This window comes from Saccostrea echinata, unplaced genomic scaffold, assembly GCF_033153115.1.
Source record: "Saccostrea echinata isolate AGI-Se365-2 ecotype Australia unplaced genomic scaffold, CSIRO_AGI_Sech_v1 ptg000029l, whole genome shotgun sequence".
In the NCBI taxonomy this organism is placed as follows: domain Eukaryota; kingdom Metazoa; phylum Mollusca; class Bivalvia; order Ostreida; family Ostreidae; genus Saccostrea; species Saccostrea echinata.
In genome coordinates, this window is record NW_026889778.1 from 2,002,271 (window position 1) to 2,022,883 (window position 20,613).

The following is a 20,613-nucleotide window of genomic DNA, read 5'->3' on the forward strand; positions in this document are numbered from 1 at the left end:
TGTACATGTAAGTATAATTTGAATTAATTTCAACCAAAAAAAAAGGAAGAGAGAGAGAAAACATGTACGGCACGTGCATCGTTTTTCCTGAAATCAGCTTATTGATTTATCGATTTATAATTATAATTTAAATGAAATTGCTTGTGAATCAAATTTTGTTCGGTTTCAAAATAGTCGTTTCTGTGAACAGATAGGTATTACTGTAGCTGATTTATCGGTTTATTGACCAGTAAGCACTTTGTCTAATTCTGCCAGTTAATGAAGAACACGGGAACAGTGATAGCCACAGACACTAATTTAACTAAACTAACTGCTTGATAAGAGATTGATTCCAAGACACTTATTTACAAGGTCGCCAACATTCTTCATGATGTAAGATTACGCAATCTGACAGTATTACAGGTATTTCGTAAGGGTATAGGCCAGTTACACAGACACCTGAAAACTTGTAGCCTACCGCTGATTATAATTAGTTCATCTACTATGCTGTATGTTCAAATTATTTTTAGGCTCATATAAACAGCTTATAAAAGAGCCGTCCTTTCTGATTTGACGATACATGTACGTGAAATTTGTTGAAGAGCCGCATGATTATATTAATTTCAAAAAGAAAGGAAATAGAAATACAGTCAAATACTATCTATGAAGTTATTCTGAATAGAATGTAATGATTTTATTTACATGTACAACAATAACCAAAAAAAAAAAAAGATCATGTTGATATTTCTTCTTTTTAGCGCATATTTGTCAGAAGTTAATTGTGCAACATATTCCTAAATGTACACGTGTTTATTCTTTAATATCATACTGTTACCATCTCTATCTAGCATCGTTTTTCATGCTTATACTTATAACAGATACGTATACAGGGGCATTTTTTCTTCAAGAAACCAATGACCGTGATAGAATCTCGCAGAAAAATAAACGCATAGCTACATGTAACCAAGAACACAACCACACTGGCACTGGCAAATCGTGAACACTGTATTTAATGCATTTTAACAGAAATGATACGGCATTTTTAAAAAATCTATTTTACTGTGCACTATTTAGCAATTTCATGATCATTTATGTTGGAATTATTGATTTTAAAAAATATATACGATATTTCAGTTGACGATATTTCATCAAATTTTACCACAAGCACTGGCATTATACGTTCTTTTTTTAAACTTGAGAATTAATTAATTTTGAATCACTTTTAAAAAAAGGTAGATAAAAAATAATTACACAAGTATTATTATACTATTTGATAATACTTAAAAATTGAATTAAAATTCATTTAATTAATGCAGGCCGTAACCTTTAATGGCTTACACCCCCCTTTTTTGACGCTATTAAAAATCGACAACACTTTACAGGTAACAACATCTAAGATAAAGAATAACGGTAGCTGGCCCCGCCGCGGTGTACACACGGTCGCAGGTAGTACCGCGATCAAAACCCGCGACGGTGTAACGCGGAAAGGATTAACACACCGCCGAGGGAACGCGGTCTAATACGGGATCCGCGTTGCCTGTACTGTACCTATTGGCATAAGTTTTTCGGTTGGGGAGGGGATAGAGGAGAGGGAGTATGTTGTTTTCTTAACAAGTATATCAGAATAAAGATAAAGGAAAACTTAATGCCAAAATCTAGTAAATTAGTTTAGACAGCCTCTTGGTGCAAAGTCCATTATGTCATCATAATTACAATCTGGATAGTCAACATGTCTGAACACACTAACAGTAAAGATTTTATTCAGTTTGAACTGTAGCTATTGCTATCGAGGTTCAATGTAGAAAAAATCATTTAAAACACGATGTCTAGAAAGTTTAAAATATGCATTTTCCAAATATTGACGTTTACGTCGAAAATAAAGTTTATATATCTATGATTATAGATTACCGCTCCAACTTTGTTCATTCTAATGATAAAAGCATTCTCGTTCTGCCTGAAAATTCTATTTACGTCTCACTCCTCGAAGTCCAGAAGAGTTTATGCGATAGAAAGGTATCTGTCGTTTGCTTTCAGTATACTGTTTGTTTATTAATTTGTTTTTCAAAGCAATCAACAGTTTTGTTCTAATTCCAAGAAAACATACACGCAGTTCTGTGAACAAGGTTTTATTGTTATCAGCCAAGTTGTTATGTTTAATTTGATTTCTTTTTTGCGATTATTCAAAAATGGTTCAAATTTAGAGAACGTCAGGATACATAATTCATAAAATGTTTAAAATATCAAAAAGATACAGGGTTTCAAGTTCCTATACAACTTTTTCTACCACTATTTTAACTGCAATATAAAAGAAATATAGTTCTATTAGAAATATCTTATTGATGTTAACGCATTTGAGAAAAGTTTCAATATCTGTACTTCGCGTGGGACTGCTTAGCCAGTGTAAAAAAAAATAACCTCAAAGCTGAATAAATGCATTTTTCTTTCTTATCATTTCTTTTCTGCAGACACTTTTCAATTTCAATCGATACCTTGTGATGTAAAGTATCCTGACTTTGGCTATGAGCTAAACCGAAGCAAAGATTCAATGAAGCTATAGTCACTTGCGCATAAACATTTTGACAAAAGACCACATCCAACTGCCAATTATTAATCAAACTTGTAAAAGGGTATCCTTTAGCTATGTATTTGAAATTAACTTTACATAGGTTGGACCCCTTTATTTATTTAAGGAATAAGAGAAAAGGTATAGGTTGCTAAAATACCATCAAACAGAATTCAGAAGATGAAATCAAAATTAGGCCTAAATGTTCTGAAGGCATTGGGAGAAGGGGGAGAGCAAGGGCATGCATGTCCAATAATCAATGCAATTTAGCTTAAATTTCCATTTTTCTTTAAAATATATTCTAATGCTACTAGGACGATGGACATAATTTTTTTTTCAGACTTTTAGTAATATTCCACTTGATTTATATATAAAAAACGTTTCCGATAGTGATTTCACGAGTTTCACACAAAATATAATGCTGCAGAACACACTTTTATAAAAATTTAGAATGATGTGTTCCCAACAAAATTCAGTATTTTTATGCACTTAGAAACGACGGAACGTTTTACAAATGTCCGCTTGCAGAAAACTCTTTTTTTATTTCTTTACATATGCATGTTCGCTTGCAGTAAACTTTTTTTGTGACTGCTTACAGTAAAATTAGTAAACGTTATTAACTACAGTGGAAAGTACAAGTGTACTAGTGAGCTATACAGCGCTTGAGTGGATTTCATGAACAGACGGTCATGAAGAGAACTGCCCATGGGTCGGAGAGAGCAATGCGGAAGTTAAAGCGGTAGCTGAAAGTGTGAGTAGAATATTAGATCCTCCCACTTGGAAAGCGTGGAAAAAGGATATCGTCATGTTGCAAAAATATCAACTGATCACGCACATTCTATGACGTGTACATCTCGTTCTTTTTTCTGTCTGAACACTAAAGCGAACATACTTGCTTTCCGTAAGTACGTAGATTCTATATATTGTTATTTTGAAATATCTAAGTACATTGTGATTTCAATACAGTGTGGATCATTTTTTCAGTGATGTATTGATACTATTTTACATCTGCCCATTGTTTAACAAAAGTTTGAGAAATTAACTTGATCCGGGATCTTTGTTTAATATAAAGATGTGAAATGTACAGCAAACACAGTGACAAGATTCACTTTCTGCTTGAACGCACACAATACATATGGAAACCACAGTAAAGATGGGGTCAGGATTTGTCCTTCCAGCTAAAGTGATACAAATTAGTTCATTTGATGAAATAATTCTATTACTAAATACAGCAGCTTTCGCTGATTTATAAAAATATCTGACATTATACAGTTATTTAATGTCTAATCAGTCAATAGACCAGAATGTTTTTCTAAAGGTACTGGGAACAGCTCAATGTGTTCTCTTTGGCTGAGGCCAACAACCGATGGTAATAGAACACAACAGCTGTTTCTAGCATCGAAGGAAAATGTTCTGTTCTAAAGACTGATCAGACAGACATTAAATAAGAGTTTTATTACCTAATATACTTAGTATATGCGCACTGTCTGTGAATATTTTGCCGGTTCGAAATTTGTAAACTATGGACAGGCGATCCAGTGGATCACTCTAAAATTACTTGAATTATACAGGGGAGTGAATATAAGGTTACTTAAATTGTACAGGGGAGTGAATATACGGTTACTTAAATTGTACAGGGGAGTGAATGTACGGATAAAATAGAAATACTACATATAATTATTAAAACAACAGAATATGTTGCATTTGGTAAAATGCTCTTCTATTTTCTCTTTAATGTACACCATTTCATAATCAAAGTGAACAACACGAAATGCTTAAAAGGTTTTGAAACTAATTATTCCAAGTTGACTTATAGCCCAGATCATTTTTGTTCACAAAAAGAAAGAAAGTATAGATAGACAGCTTTGAATTTACCTTAAGCGAAAGCTGTATTCAAATAAAGTCATATTTACTTCCGTATAATTAGAATTTTATATGTTAGATATTGCTTCTAAACTCTAAGACTAACTCATAAGAACGTCTTAGGAACATCAGTTTCTTATGCATCTTTAAATGTAGCATTTCCTAAATAACTTTAACGATTAATATTTACATTTAGTGTGATTTTCTTTGTGAAATCTATTAGAAATCTATAACACTCAATACAACACACACGAAACCTTGTCAAGGCGCGGTAGAATACACAAAAGGAACTCGTATAAGTGCAATGAACTAGCGACCCAAAAATATACATTGTTTAAGCTCAATTTAACTAAAACAAATACCCTATTAAATTGTTGTAAAAGTATATACTTTGTACCTTTGGAATCAATTTGTCATTTTTTACCTTACAATAATCATTTGCATTATCTAACTTTCCACGTCAAAACGACTGCTATATCAATACGCTTCACCAATTTTTAAAGACGCATAATTTATTTTAAAGATAAATGAAATTAACATTAATAATGGGAGAAAATTAGAGAATGTCAATATAAGCATTGAAATTCTTATTTTTTTTTCCGTGCCGTCAAATTATCATAGTCAATTTGTCGGCGCGGCCATGTGCTGTTACAGGACCAACTACTTCCAAAAAATAAGAATTCAATGCTTATATTATTGTTGACTAAAATATTCCAAAGGCCTTACAACGAGGTCTAAAAAAGTGATTTATTAGCTTAAGGCTTAGACTTAGTTTTAATAGTTCTCATTGGTGTGTGTCGATTACAAAACTTGTTTTTTTACCTCTATAACTTTATGTTTAATAATTTCATTAATCATTGCAGATTGCATTTTTATCAGTTGTCACTCTTCATGGACATTCTAGGATTCAGCACCCAGTGTAAATTACGTCAATGTTATCATTGTCTAGGGGACACAGAATTCTACTGTAACACTTGTAAAGATCATCTTTGTCTACAGTGTAAAGAAAAACATGTTATTGATTTAGATACAAATGACCATGATGTTGTAGTTTACTGTGAAAAATATAACTACATCTCAAAACAAGAGCCCTGTGTGAGACATCCAGAAAGAGTCTATGATAAGTACTGTCATTCATGTAAACTCCCTGTCCGTCTTCAATGTAAAGAACACAAAAAACACCTGGTATTCAATATCAGAGCACAATATCAATCAGGGCGTCGACAAAACAGAGAAATCATTCGAAACATCAGAAGTGAGTAATCTCTTTAACAGTTGCTTTCTCTTGGCAAGAATCAAAACTGATCTAAAAAAAAATCACTCAGAAATTGCCAATCGTCAATCAGAAATGACAGTAAAAGCCGCGGAAATCAAGAAGCTCACTGACATTGTAATATCTGAGGCTAAAGTCGGACAAGAAAGTTCGATTATGATTCAAAGTATGAAACAACTCAAGAGAAACATAAAAAGTAAAATTGCAAGCATAGAGAACTATGAACCTAGATGTCAACAGTCAAAAATTAGGCCAGTAAAATTTCTTTTATCCCTAAAGAAAATTCATTTCCCGAAGATTAAGGCCACTTCTAAATTTAGACAGCAAGCCCTGCTCTCCCTAACCAATGAAATTAACATGGTGGATGTGATTAAGTTATTGAGCGAAATCCGAATCATAGAAACAGGCAAAAGACAAATAAGAAATGACAGTCTGATGAAACTGATGTCTACACCTGTATTACACAGATCTATCACAGTGACAGGTGTTTATGAAGGTGTAAGACACATTTCCTGTGTGACGTCAGACCGGGCTTGGATCAGTGATTGGTATGACAATTTCATCTTAACAAACACAAAAGGTGATACCCTAGATAGTATATATGATGGAAATGGAGCACACACAGTGACCATTACAGGGGAACTTATTTATATAGACAAGAAATGTAACATCAAACTATATAAAAATGACAGGGCAAAATCGACACTGATAAAGCAGATAGTGCCATGGTATCCATGGTGTGTATACTGCTCCCCTTTCAATGGAGATCTACTGGTCGGGATGTTTAGAAATGATCCAGTAGAACCAGCCAAAGTAGCACGATATAACAACACAGGACAACACATACAGACAATACAACACGACAATACGGGTCAGACACTTTATAGGAGTCCTGGGGACATCACACCGAACCGCAATGGAGATGTTGTTGTGTCGATTATGACCGTGTAGTGGTGACAGATTGTAGAGGAAGACATCGTTTCTCCTACACAGGACCGCTATCAGGAGCAGAACTATATCCAACAGGAATCTGTACAGACGCGCTGTCACACATCTTGGTGTGTGATCTTTTCAGCCCCACAGTGCAGATGATTGACAAGAACGGATACTCCCTTACAAAAATTTACTGTAGTTAACTATAGTTTACTATAGTTAACTATAGTGAAAACTTTGATACTTTGATTTACTATGAAACTTTACTCTGGAACTTTTTTTGAGATTTTAAAGCTTAAAATCTCTAAAATTCGATAACAGTAATGTAAAATTTGGAAATAATGTGTGAATATACAAATAATATTTCAATTTAATATAAAAAAATGAGAACGTATGAATTGAAAAACAAAAAATATAACGATCTGAAATCCATAGTAAAAATACTTTGATTTACAATATTGAAAAAACTTTGATACTATAGTAAACTATAGTTAACTATAGTACTTTTTTGTTAGGGCTTCCTGTCACTATTTCTGACACCACAACATGGAATAGGTGCACCATGGGTTCTGAGTTATGATAACAAAACCCAGCTTCTCTGGGACGCATTTAGTAACAACAACAGAATTTGTATATACAGATATATAGAAAGGAAGGATTAACTGACATATGATTATAAGTAGCTCATTTAATATGTTCAAAAAATTTATACAGACGATGTGCTTTCTGTCAGGTTATTGAGTTAGTTTTTATATGTACATACATATGCACATGGATTGATTTGAGAGGTTATTATAATTTGTAAATAAAATACATGTACACATTTGTGTTCATATATAAACAGGACTATTTGACAAGTAATTTTATTTAGTTGATAAGATACATGCACACATACATACTGAGAGGTCAATACTCCTTATAGACACCTAATCCGCCTCTGGAGTTTCCGGGGATCGATCGATCCATACTTTATGTAATTTTTATAGATTTGTATTTATTTTGGTTGATATTTTTGAGATCGACCTGTGTTCTTTATCTTCACTTTTTTCATTACAATTGATAATAAGATATAACAAAAGACAGACATAGAGACAAATAAATATCTAACAGCCAATTGTAAGAAAAGTTTTGAAATTAGGTAAGAGAGATGGAAATCACAAATATTCTATATACTATTAGCACGACAGTTCATGTATTTGCTTGCAAAGAAAAAATGGTATCCATGGATAGTAAAAGAATATTAATGCAATAAAATTTAACAATCAAAGAAAAATTGAATTCCTAACCCTCGAAATGAATAATTTAATTGTAATTATTAGAAATAACTATTAATATTTTATTAATAGGCGTTTCTTACAATCCCTCAAAAGAGATTTCAGTTTTTCTTTATTGTAATCGATACGTTGTGGAAAACCGATCCCGATGTATTTTCATAGTATTAAAATATAAGTTTGTGTGGTAACTGAATATAATATAGTTTAAAGTATCGTATCTTGAGCTCAAGGTGTTTTCAACAATACTCCATAACAGATTTTAGTCTGTCTTTACTGCGATTGCCAGTTTACATGATCCATTGTGGAAAACCGATCTCGATGTATTTCGTGTTTCCTCTGCTCCCGCCATGTATTGTTTGAAAGGACTTTTGAGCATGAACACTTTTCATTATCTCCATATTTCATTGCAATACCTTTTTTGTGTCAACAAAAACAATAACATAAATTTTACATTGGTTTAACTTGGCTTTTAATTAGAGGCGTGATTATTCAAGAGTGCGATATTTTACAAAATCAAGCAGACACATGTAGAAGAGAGTTGTATCTTGGTAGGCTTGAGAAGATAATCCTCATCTACCAAGCAAAATAGGTTAAGACTTCCTTTTGGCATCCGGTGTGGGTTGTCTCCTAGAATTATACAACAGTACGTTAATAAAATACTTATTGTCATACCTGTTTCAAAATTAGTATTCATACTTAGTTATTGAGTAAACAAAGGCACACGAAAGACACAAAAATGTCGTTACAATTTTCTCAATTTTAAACAGATATTCAATAGTTTTAAAGCATATTTTTAAAATTCATTTGTATTAGATGCATCTTGTGTATAAAGAGCTCTGATAATGAAAAAATTAAGATAACAAACAGCATGATTTTGAAAATTATTTTGAATGACCCTGTCAGCAAATAAAATCTATCATTAAGTCAAATGCTGACGTCTTTCATACTAATTGTTAGACCATTACTGGAGTATTTACACACTGATTTGTCGACGGATTTTTTCCGTTATTTTTCTATCATGACAATTTAATTAGGAGCACACGGCGGATGTGACCTCTCGACAGAGGAAACTCAATCCTCCATGGCACCTGATTCCACCTCTGATGTTTGCTCTGATCCTGATTTGTATCAATGAACTTTTGAGCTTGAATACTGTTCGATATCTCCATATATTTCATTGTACTTTCTATATGAATTGAAAACTTTTGGAAAGATGTTGATCCACATCCTCTTGTGGCCACATTTCATTTCCATGAAATTAACAATTTTGGAAGAGGCAACCATGCTCATCATAACTCATCGTCACTATGTACTTAATTTATTTAATATCCAGGAGCATAGAAGAAGATTTTCACAGAATTATTGCAATTTTACTATATAATCAATAGAGCCCCGCCCTAACACCTGAACCCCTGACCCAGGAGCCATAAAATTCACAATTTCTGAAAAGGCAGCTATGCTCATCATAACTATGTTCTTAGTTAGTTTATTTAATATCCATGAGCAGAGAAGAAGATTTTCAAAGAATTAATGCATTCTCACTATATAGTCAATTAAGAGCCTCTCCCTAACACCAGAACCCCTGACCCTGGGGCCATGAAATTCACAATTTTGGAATAGGCACTCTTGCTCATCATAACTATAAACTTAGTTACTTTATTTAATACCCAGGAGCAGAGAAGAAGATTTTCAAAGAATTAATGCATTCTCACTAAATAGTCAATAGAGCCCCGCCCTAACACCAGAACCCCTGACCCTGGGGCCATGAAATTCACAATTTTGGAATATGCACTCTTGCTCATCATAACTATGAACTTAGTTACTTTGTTTAATACCCAGGAGCAGAGAAGAAAATTTTCAAAGAATTAATGCATCTTCACTATAAAATCAATAGAGCCCCGCCCTGACACCAGAACCCCTGACCCTGGTGCCATGAATTTCACAATTTGGTAGAGGGTTCAATGCTTATTACAATGATGCCAACAGAAGATTTTTAAAAATTGCATTATTTTTGGTGTTTTAGCGCCACCCCTGAGGCTCCACGGGGAGGGACCATGAAATTCACAATTTTTGTTCCCATTCACCCATAGATGCTATATGCCAAAATTGGTTGAAATTGGTTGAGCGGTTTCAGAGATGCTAAAATGTTCAAACGTACGACGCACGCCGACGGACGAGAACAGACAGCAATAGGTCACCTGAGTGACTCAGGTGACCTTCAAAAGTTAGTATAATACCTGGCAACATTCTCATTGGCTCGGCTTATATATTCAGTTTACAAATTGAAATCAGCACCTCGCTCGAAATAAATATATGTTATTGAATTTTATTTAATTGTGTACAATAAACAATATATTGAATCTTTAAAAAAAACTTTGAGTAAAATATTATATTCAAGCGCCTCCATGTTATGAACATGCAAGAATTCAGCACCCAGTGCAGAGTACGACATTGTCATCAATGTCAGATGGACACAAAATTCTACTGTAGTACGTGTAAGCATAACCTGTGTCTACATGTTGTTGATCTTGTTACAATGTACCATGATGTTGAGAAATATGAATATATCCTCAGACAAGAGATCTGTGTACGACATCCTAAAGGAGTCTATGAGAGGTACTGTCAATCATGTGAACTTATGCTTAAAATGTAAAGAACACAGAAAACACCAAATACTGGACATTAGAGTAGCATATAAAACAAACCGCCATGAAAAAAAGAGAAATCATTCATAATATTAGAAGCGACACTCTATATAGGAGCTGTTTTCTTCTGGAAGAAATTAAAACTGATGTAAAAAAAAATTGTCACACAGAAATCTGCAGGCTTCAATCAGAGATGTCAAGAAAAGTGAAGAGACTAAAGGATACTTTTGAAACCGTGATAAGTGATTTAAAAAGCAAATATGAAAAAATTAGGATTCAAAAAAATCAACAACAGGCGAAAAGAATTAAAAGACACGTTGTCAGCATAGAGAACTACGAACACAGATCTAAACAGTTAGCAAACAGACGAGTGCAATTCCTGATCCCACCTCTGATGTTTGGAGGTCCGTGTTTGCTCTGCTCCTATTTTGTATTGTATAATGGACTTTTAAGCTTGAATACTGTTCGTTATCTCCATATATTTCGCTCTTATTCCAAAAGGAAACCCTTGACACCAAGATAAAGGACACGCCTGGATTAAGACAACACGCCTTATTCTATCTGACTGAGGAAGTCAACATGTTGGATATGATTAAGTTACTGAGTGAAATACAAATCAAAGAGACAGGAAAAAGGCAAATACGAAATGACTGTGTGCTGAAAATTTTGTCTACACCTGTTTTATAGAGATCTGTCACATTGACATGTGTTAATCATGTAGTACACATCTCTGGGACATCAGACCGGATATGGATCAATGGTTGGAAAGACATTCTTTTCTTGACAGAGAAGGTGACACACTATTTCGTCTAACATATATATATGGTGAATGGGGATTCCACACTATGAACCTTACCTATGAACTTATTTATATAGATAGAAGTTATAACATTGAAAAACTAGCTAAAGATAACATAACAAAGTCTTCACTGATAAAGTACACAGAACCATGGAAACCACATTGTATCTACTGCTCTCCCTGTAATGGAGATCTACTGGTTGGGATGTGGAATATTTACACAAAGGCAGCCAAGGTAACTCGGTATAACGATACAGGAGAAGACACACAGACAATACAACGCAATAAAAAAGGCCAGACATTATACAGTATACCTATCTACATCACAGAGAACCACAAGGGAGATGTTGTTGTGTCTGACAAGGGTCGTGTTGCTGTGGTGACAGAGCGCGGAGGGAGACATCGTTTCTCCTACAAGGGACCTACAGGATCATATCTCTGCCCACGTGGAGTCTGTGTAGACGCACTGTCACACATCCTGGTTTGTAGTGGTTACAATCAATCAGTACAGATGATTGACAAGGATGGTAGCATTGGTAGGTTCCTTTCACTTTTACTGACAGAACAACAAGGGAAAGCTAATACACTGGGTCTGAGATATGATGAGAAAGAACATCTTCTGTGGGTTGGATCATACAACAGTAGAGTGACTGTCTACAGATACATAGAGAGATAAGACTATATATAACCTGTACTTTTTATTAATGTGATCCATGTATACATACTTACTCACAAGGGACTGTCTGAAAGACCATCGTTTTAAGATAATTATATTAGATTAAGGAACATATAGGCAAACAACAATCTGATCAATGTAATTACTTAATTAGATACACATTTATGTACACAGAGGACTGGCTGAAGTGTCATTTAAATAAGTTAATTAGATACATGTACCTAGAGTCATAGGCCATTGTTATTAGTAAATTAAATGCAAACGGATCATTTCAGTAAGTAAATTGGACAAAAACAGAGAAAGGGGTATATAGGCTACCGGTATGTAAACTAGGTACGGTATCTATAAAAATGATACATAGAGAATAACACATACCTTTTTCGTTATACTCCTCTGACCCTTTGGCTGATACGGAGTTCGATATTGAAAAAGGGTACGTTTAAATACATTTCTTAATACTTAGTAATAGCATACCAATTCAAAGATAATTCAAGTACACATAAATTTGCAAGAAAACTAATTCCAATTACAAATTTGATAAATGAAGTATGAAGCTAACGAAGAGTACTCATGCTCGAAATTCCGTGCAGTCAAAAATTAACAACATTAGAAAGAAATCATATCATCAATCGCATGTACTTTGCATAGGAAAGAAAGTTTTTCTTAAGAATTGATTGTGACCTAACAATAATATTTGTATCAGCACCTACGTACGGATCCATAATACATAGTCGAGCCATACATTACGAATCTGTAAAGCATGGAACCTGATGAAGACATTGTGAAGACTTTGTAAAGCCTGGTATATTGATTGATTGTATGCTGTTTTACGTCCCATTCGAGAATATTTCACTCATATAGAGACGTCACCATATACCGGTGAAGGGCTTCAAATTTTGACCTTTACTCGGCACTAAGGCTCATTGAGCAGTGAGGGTTCTTTATCGTTCCAACGTCTGCCGTGACACGGGGCCTCTATTTTTAAGGTCTCATCCGAAGGACCCGCAACTTTCACTTCAAAGTGCCGAGCGCATGGCGAAAGAACAGCTGCTACCCATTTTTTTATCGACCTAGGTCAGTCGCGGCCGAGATTCGAACTCACGACCTCCCGTAACGGAGCGAGAGCTCTACCGACTGAGCTACCGTGAAAGGTCAAAGTCAGGTATAATACACCAAAAAAAAAAAAAAAACTGCATTTAATACTAAGTATGTAATAAGTGTTTTTTTTTTTTTTAAATTTCAGTTAGATATTCATAAGTTGGTCCTCATTGTGATTATGTTAAAAAAGAACGTGTACATAAAAGAAACATATGTCAAGTATTTATGCAGGCTTGAAATTCAATAAAAAATGGGCATGTCCATGTATCATTGAGACTCTTACGTAGAAAATGACTGATTTTTTTTTATCAGGGCCCTGCTGTATATCTCCTGCTTCTCTGATGTGACATCAGTTCTCTGATGTGACATTAGATACGTCAGGAATTAAATTTTAAAAATGTAGGAGTGGTAAAAATGGGAATTTCTCTTTTTTTTTAATCCTGCTGTTTCTGTGGTACTTGTTGCAATTAAAGTTATCTGCCTTTTGATCTTAATAACTAAATCAAAATTTACTGGGCATTCATTCATTTGTAATTAATTTACAATTCTTTATATTTTAGTTAGCAAGATAAATAGATTGAAAACTTTATTTGCAGATAATACACAGTGAAAAGACTTGCACAAGAGCTTTTTTTCCAGTAAAAATGGAACTTGTAAATTTACTTACCTTGTCATTGGCCATTTACAACATTATTTTGTTAAAAAACATTCTGATTGTACACAAGTGCTTTGAAATTGACATAAGAAAAATGCTTTAGTTTGTTATTGACAATATCTATGTAGTCTTTTTCGAAACCAGGTCTTCTAACAATCTGTCAGAATTCCCATGGGTACCAATTGTGCTTGGTTATTAACAGACCTAATTTTGAATTCATTTGAAGCTGAATTTATTCAAAATCTTATACGAGGAGAAGAAAACACTTGCTGTGGCCTTCCACTCAACCTTCAGATAAATCGACGACGTATTATAAATTAACAATAGTTACTTCCATTCATATGTCGATTCGATATACTGTATACAGGGTTATTTTCGCCTCGTGTTATTTTCGCCCTTTCACACTTGCAAACAATTTTGCCCCGTTTTAAATTCGCCCAGTCACAGTTCTTTTTAAGAAATTTTACTGTGTTCTTTGAATTCACCCTGTTTTAAATTCACCCAAATGAGAGCAGGGCGAAAGGGGCGAAAATAAAACGGAGGCGAAAATTTCCCTGTATACAGTATCTCAGTGAGATTGAAATAAAAGATACCACAGAGTCAGACACATCTGTTTTATATTTGGATATCTTACTAGAAAAATTCGTTAATGGTAACCTAATAACCAAGATTTATGATAAACGTGAGGACTTTTACTTTTCAAACTTCAACTTCCCTTACTTATGCAGCAATACACCATTATCCCCTGCATATGGCGTTTATGTGTCTCAGTTGATTCGATACCAAGAGCATGCTCTACGTAGGAACAATTTCTAATACGAAGCAAGCTATTGACGAAAAAAAAAATGATGACACAAGAATATATCAACAGTCTAGTTTAGGTTTTCATGTCGTAGGTTCTATGGTCAATACAATAACCTTGTCAGCAATTACAATCAATCAGTAAGTCAAATGCACAGGTGCGATTTTTTTCAGTGACTTATTAAATTATTCTCCAAACCGAAGACATATTGAAGGACTACGAAAACCGGAAAAAGCTATTTTTGAGAAGGAATAAATATTTATCTATTCACAACGAGTAAGTGTCTCTTTAGAACGGGTTGGTATCTCATTATAACGGATGAGTTATCTTGTTATAACGAGTTATTTATCTTTTAACAACAAGTTTATTATCTCCTCATAAGGAATTAGTATATCGTTAGTACAATGCATCGTGATATATCGTGTAAATTTCTAGTAATAACGAAATAGTATCTAGTTATAACAAGTTAGTTATCTAGTTTTATTATACCTCTTCCGCTGCACCTAGGGATATATTCCTGGCCTTGGGGAACTGGGATCTTGCTTACTCCCTCAATGATATACTTTTACTGTATAATGAAAGATTAAGTTTGTATCTTGTTATACCGAGTTTGTTTGTCGTTATAACGAGTTAATTATATCGTATTGACGTGATTATTGTCTCGATATAAAGAGTTAGTTATCTCGGTTTAGTGAGTTGGTATCTCGTTATAACGAATAAGTTATCCTGTTTTATTACACCTCTACTAATTTTTCCCTTTACAAAATTAGATCGTTAGATGTAAATAATTTTCTGTGAAAGGACTAATCCCCGGGCGTTAGTGAAGTGAGCTAATCCCTGCTGCTTTGAAAGTTAATTCTCGGTTATCCGTAATCCTCTAAATTTACTTAAGGAACAGTTTTCAAACTCAAAAGTCCACTCAAACAATATTATCTAAAAATCAGGAGAAGAGCAAACGCGAACCTCTCAAACATCAGAGGTGGGATCAGGTACCATGAAGGAGTGAGCATCCCCTGTCGACCGGTCAAACCACCGTGTGCTCCTTGTCATAAACGGGAAATAACGGAAAAAAACCCATCTACAATTCAGCATGTAAACAATGGTCTAAAACTTTGTATGTAAAACGTCAGTCAGCATTTGACTGAATGATGGATTGTTTTTGCTGACAAGGTCGACCATATCAACCATAGACGAGAATATTCTTGTTTCATCAACTTGTGTGTCAATAACTTACCTCATTTTAAAAATTGTTAAAGACAGGAAACTCGTCGATCAACGGGGCTTGGAAGTTATTACACGTCACTGGATAACGATTAAGGTGCTTATTGGTATCATTTAAACATTCTACTGGGAATAAATACCAGTGACATAACTTATAATATGTTATTTACGTCTTTGTGATTCATTTTTAAAGTTTTTTTTCCAATACATATACCTTCATTATTTTCTGCTCGGGATCGAAATGCGCTACACTTGTCTTCATGAGAAGATCGATGAACGATAATGAAAATGATCGCTGAACCATCAACATGGAAAAAAAAATGGCTAAACCTAAACGAGTTAGAGCCATTTGCCAAATTCGTCAATGTTGCCTAGTATCTCATAATATGGAGTTATTAGCCGCTAAAATATGAAGCCCGCTTTTATAAGTACGCATACAGTATTTTACAAAACAACAGTCACAAAGAGCTTCAGTATACAGGTATTACAAAAAATTACATTTTCACTATTTATATCTAATAACCTGTATATTCTGTATTATTCATTATTTGTAAGGAAATGATTTTTTTTTGGTATATTTCAGGCTAGTTGATAATTTCTGGGGAGGCCAGTTTTCAAAACAATACGGAATCAGAGAATGTGAGATATATCTGTGGTAAAGGTGAATAACTTTAAAATCTTATATGAAACCTATTCTTAAATAACCTTTAAATTAATTTGTTTTATTTATTCAGTATTTTTTAATTTATGATGCAAGTGCAAGTAGTGTGAATATTGTAAATAATAAAAAATAGTTTTTTAACTTTCAACTCTAATTTTAAAATTTGTCTTGTTTTTGAGAGAACTTTGGACAATTTGTTGGGCTAACTGAAGACCTTAGTTTGAATTTTAGTCGTAAAATGGGTTAATTTTGTAGCCCTAACCACCGCACAAAGATCTGGGAATAGTGGAGACAGCAGAAATTTAAATTTAGGGATCAATGGTCAATTCTACTGTAGCAAATGTAACTACACATACTTGAAAATTTGTAAAAGTTGAGTCAATGACTCTACTACGATATTCTAATTGAAGTTTGTCTTAAGGTTTTTTTTTTATTTCTGTATGGAACAATCTTTCATTTGTATAAAATGATTTTAAAAATCTTTATTCTTTAACAAAACATACAAGAAGCTGAAGGTATCAAAGAACAAAAACAATTTAAAAAAACCCTGAATCCCCAACTAAGAAGAAAACTAAGACAACCTGCCCCCTCCCACAAAAAAGATTCTTAAGCGTATAACATCATGTCCGTTTCTTAGTCAAATCAACTTGAAGGAATCGTCATCTATTTTAGATAGTTATCATGACAGAAAAAGCAAGAATTTGACCAAAATAGAAGAAATAGTCGAATAATTAATTTGTACTTAACCGTCATCCTTATAGCACGGGATCCCACCTCTGATGAATTGTCTAGTGATTTTCCCGTTCGCCCGATCATGACAAGGAGCACACGGAGGAGTGACCTGTCGATAGGGGATGCTTTCGTGTCCATGGCACTTGATCCCACCTCTGATATGTAGAAGTTCATGTTTGTTCTGCTCCCGATTTGTATTGTTTCAATAGAATTTTTGAGCTTGATTACTGTTCATTATCTCCATACTTTACGCAACATTTCATTTTATTCACATATACGAATTTTTATTTTGTCAATCTTTCCACAAAAATTTTCGTTAAATCATCATATTTAGCACGCATCTATAACATTTTTAAATTCAAAGGAAGATCTTTTGTCTGCATTGACAATGACCCTTGCAGAGTATTTAAAAAGAAAATGAATTCTTCTAAACGCACTTATCATAAAAGATAAGTCAATATACCTTTCTTATTTTAGCTCTTTACTGATATAGACTTAACCCTCGTCCATCCGACCGTCCGTCTGTACAATTCTCAGTCTCTCCATAAGCTATAATAAAAATCAAAAATACAATGCCTCTCGTAGGTTTGTCCAATTTCAAACGAAGTTGACGATACTGGCTTCGGGGCCACCGACATTTTAAAATTTCAGATTTGAGAAAATCTCACCGTTGGTGGCCCCGAATCCTGTTGACTATAAATATATGAAAAAGTTGACAAATTGCGATGTTAAAAAAAAAGACAATACCTTATGGTGTCCATTTTATCATATTGCTTTTCGAAAAATACATCATGATCTTAATTTTAAACTTCTTTGGATGACCATTGTATAGTTTTCATCAAATATGTTATTGTTCCATTTGCAAACGAAATGTGCTGAAAAAACTAGTTTTATATTAATACGATACATACATAAAGTAAAACAGGAAGTACATGCTGAAGGTCACGTGTCAAAAAAACAATATCAATATTGTATAAAGTTAAATTATTAAACAAATGTTTATTTTGAAATTGCTTTCCCTCTTTAATATTGTTTAGAATACTTGATTTATTTAATGTCAGCAAATTGTGTCTCTCCGTAGTCCCGCCAGTCACTATGAGCACCCTTGGATGCAAGTACGACAAGAACACGTGTAAACATGACCTGTGTCTACAGTGTAAAGAGAGACATGTTATTGATCTAAATACCATATACCATGAAGTTGTGATTTACCGCGAGAAATATGAATACATGCCAAAACAAGAGCCTTGTATGAGACATCCAAAGAAAATCTATGAACTTTTTTGTCACTCATGTGAACTTCATGTGTGTAACCAATGTAAAGTACACAGAAATCTTCAAATGTAAATCAGATGTCAACAAAGGTCCACAGACTAAAGGACCTCATAGACACTTAGATATGTGATGTTTTACATTATATGACTCGTAGATTCGTAGATTACCAGAACAGAAAAGAACAGTTATCAGACACCTTGCCAGCATAGAGGTCTTTGAACACAGATCTGAGCAGTCAGCAAATAGACCAGTAAAATTCCTCTTATTTCTAAAGAATACATGCGTATCACAGATAAAGGACATCCCTTATCTTTCACAACACGTTAGGCTAATTAGTGAAATTCAGATCCTAGAGACAAGAAAAAGAAAATTAACAAATGAATGTCTGCTGAAACTGATGTCTAAGCCCATGTTGCTCAGATCTATTACAGTGAATGATGTTAGTAGCGTAGATCACATTGCCCGTGTGTCATCAGACCGGTTCTGGATCAGCAATAATAAACACAATCTTGACAAACTTAACAGGTAACACACTGCTTCATCTGACAGATGGATTCAGAATGGATGGATAGCACACACGGAAAACAATACCGGTGATCTTATTTACATAGACAGAGATGGTAACATTAACAAACTATATAAAGATAACAGATCAAAGCTTACCTTGATGAAGAAAACAGATTTTTGGATACTGCGCTGTGTTTACTGCTCCCCTACCAATGGAGTTCTTTTGGTTGGTATGTATAATTATGATACCAAAACAGGCAAGGTAGCACTGTATAAGGACACAGGACAACAGATACATACCATACAATACGACATTACAGGTCTGGAACTATATGGTCTACCTAGATACATAACTGAGAATTGTAATGGGGATATCATTGTGTCTCTCTGTATTGATGATGGTACTAATCGTGGTGAAGTAGTCGTAACAGAACGTGGAGGAAGACATCGCTTCTCCTATACAGGACCTCCATCAGGATCAGAACTTGATCCATATGGAATCTGTACAGATGCATTGTCACACATCCTTGTGTGTGATCCATGCACCCAGGCAGTACACATGATATACAAAGACGGCTACTTCCTGTCACTGATACCAACATTAGTGATAGATAGACCATGGAGCCTGAGTTATGATGTAAAAACTCATCTTCTTTGGGTCGGATCATTAAATGACAGGATTTGTGTCTACAGATACATAGATAGGCAAACTCTTTGATTGATAATTTTAATCAGTTATATGTGCAAACTATCTGACAGATCATTAAATTTAGTTAATTAGATAAATATACTTACATGTATACATGATGTTATATTGATTTTTATCCCTATTATTGTCTATAGAATTCGGAATTGAAGGAAGCAGAATAGATCAAAGTTCTACAAAAAAAAAATAATAAAAAGATTTAGATTATTATTCCTTTAACATCTGCTTATGTAACTTAAAAGTAAATAAAATAGTATTTTCTTCCTCAAGACTCAAGAGGCTAACTGTACAACTTAAACAAACCTTTTGTGGCGTGAAAACATTTATAACATTTTAAATATTTCTTTAAGTGACATTTATAAGTTAGAAAATTCATAGCTTTTCCGTTGCCATTATTTTAGCTTTCTATTTTCATTTAATTGCGGCTCAAATTCATCAGCCTATATCATCAGCTGATGCATATTTCTGATGCAAATGTTATTTTCAAATCTATGTAACGATGACATGTAACATCGAATTCTTTAAATAGTAATAAAATTCTTTAAATATTAATATAATTCTTTAAATAGTAATATAATTTCTAACAAAATTTTTATCTGCATTGGCGCCAAATATAATTATATGACACCGTAAACAAATTTTAATAACAAAGAAAAAAAAACCTTTCATCATCGTTTTAACAAATATCATCAAGTTAAGATATTAGGTTTTGGTGAAGGTACTCATCATTTTCCCCTCTAAACCGTCATCCCATCGACATTCTTCTCCTACTGTATCCCCTCTGTCACTTTATGACCAAAAATTTAATTAGGTGAGTTCAACACAAAACTGAATATACAGAAAATCGGGCAAAGCCGATTAAAAACAAAGAAACTAACTTTAGATCATCCGACTGCCTCATTTTCCAAGACATTGCTTCTTAATTAATTCTATAATAATCTCAAATATATT

At 33.8% G+C, this 20,613-nt stretch overlaps 1 protein-coding gene and 1 pseudogene across 1 annotated transcript; both read left to right on the forward strand.

Moving 5' to 3' along the window:
* The first annotated feature begins 5,296 nt into the window (after positions 1-5,296).
* LOC133194318 (uncharacterized) lies at positions 5,297-12,005 on the forward strand (annotated as a pseudogene).
* A 6,264-nt stretch (positions 12,006-18,269) lies between these two features.
* On the forward strand, positions 18,270-19,674 carry LOC133194319 (uncharacterized). The gene is made up of 3 exons (XM_061330299.1): positions 18,270-18,497; positions 18,604-18,683; positions 18,999-19,674. The coding sequence occupies exons 1-3, from the start codon at positions 18,270-18,272 to the stop codon at positions 19,672-19,674; spliced, it is 984 nt and encodes a 327-aa protein (XP_061186283.1).
* Positions 19,675-20,613: the final 939 nt, after the last annotated feature.

What these genes read in the sequence shown, in the direction of transcription:
- LOC133194319 (XM_061330299.1), top strand. Translation starts at nt 18,270, where the DNA reads ATGAGCACCCTTGGATGCAAGTACGACAAGAACACGTGTAAACATGAC. An exon ending in ATGTGTGTAACCAATGTAAA is followed by an intron (nt 18,498 to 18,603) that starts GTACACAGAAAT and finishes TATGACTCGTAG; the next exon opens with ATTCGTAGATTACCAGAACA. An exon ending in TTTGAACACAGATCTGAGCA is followed by an intron (nt 18,684 to 18,998) that starts GTCAGCAAATAG and finishes TTCATCTGACAG; the next exon opens with ATGGATTCAGAATGGATGGA.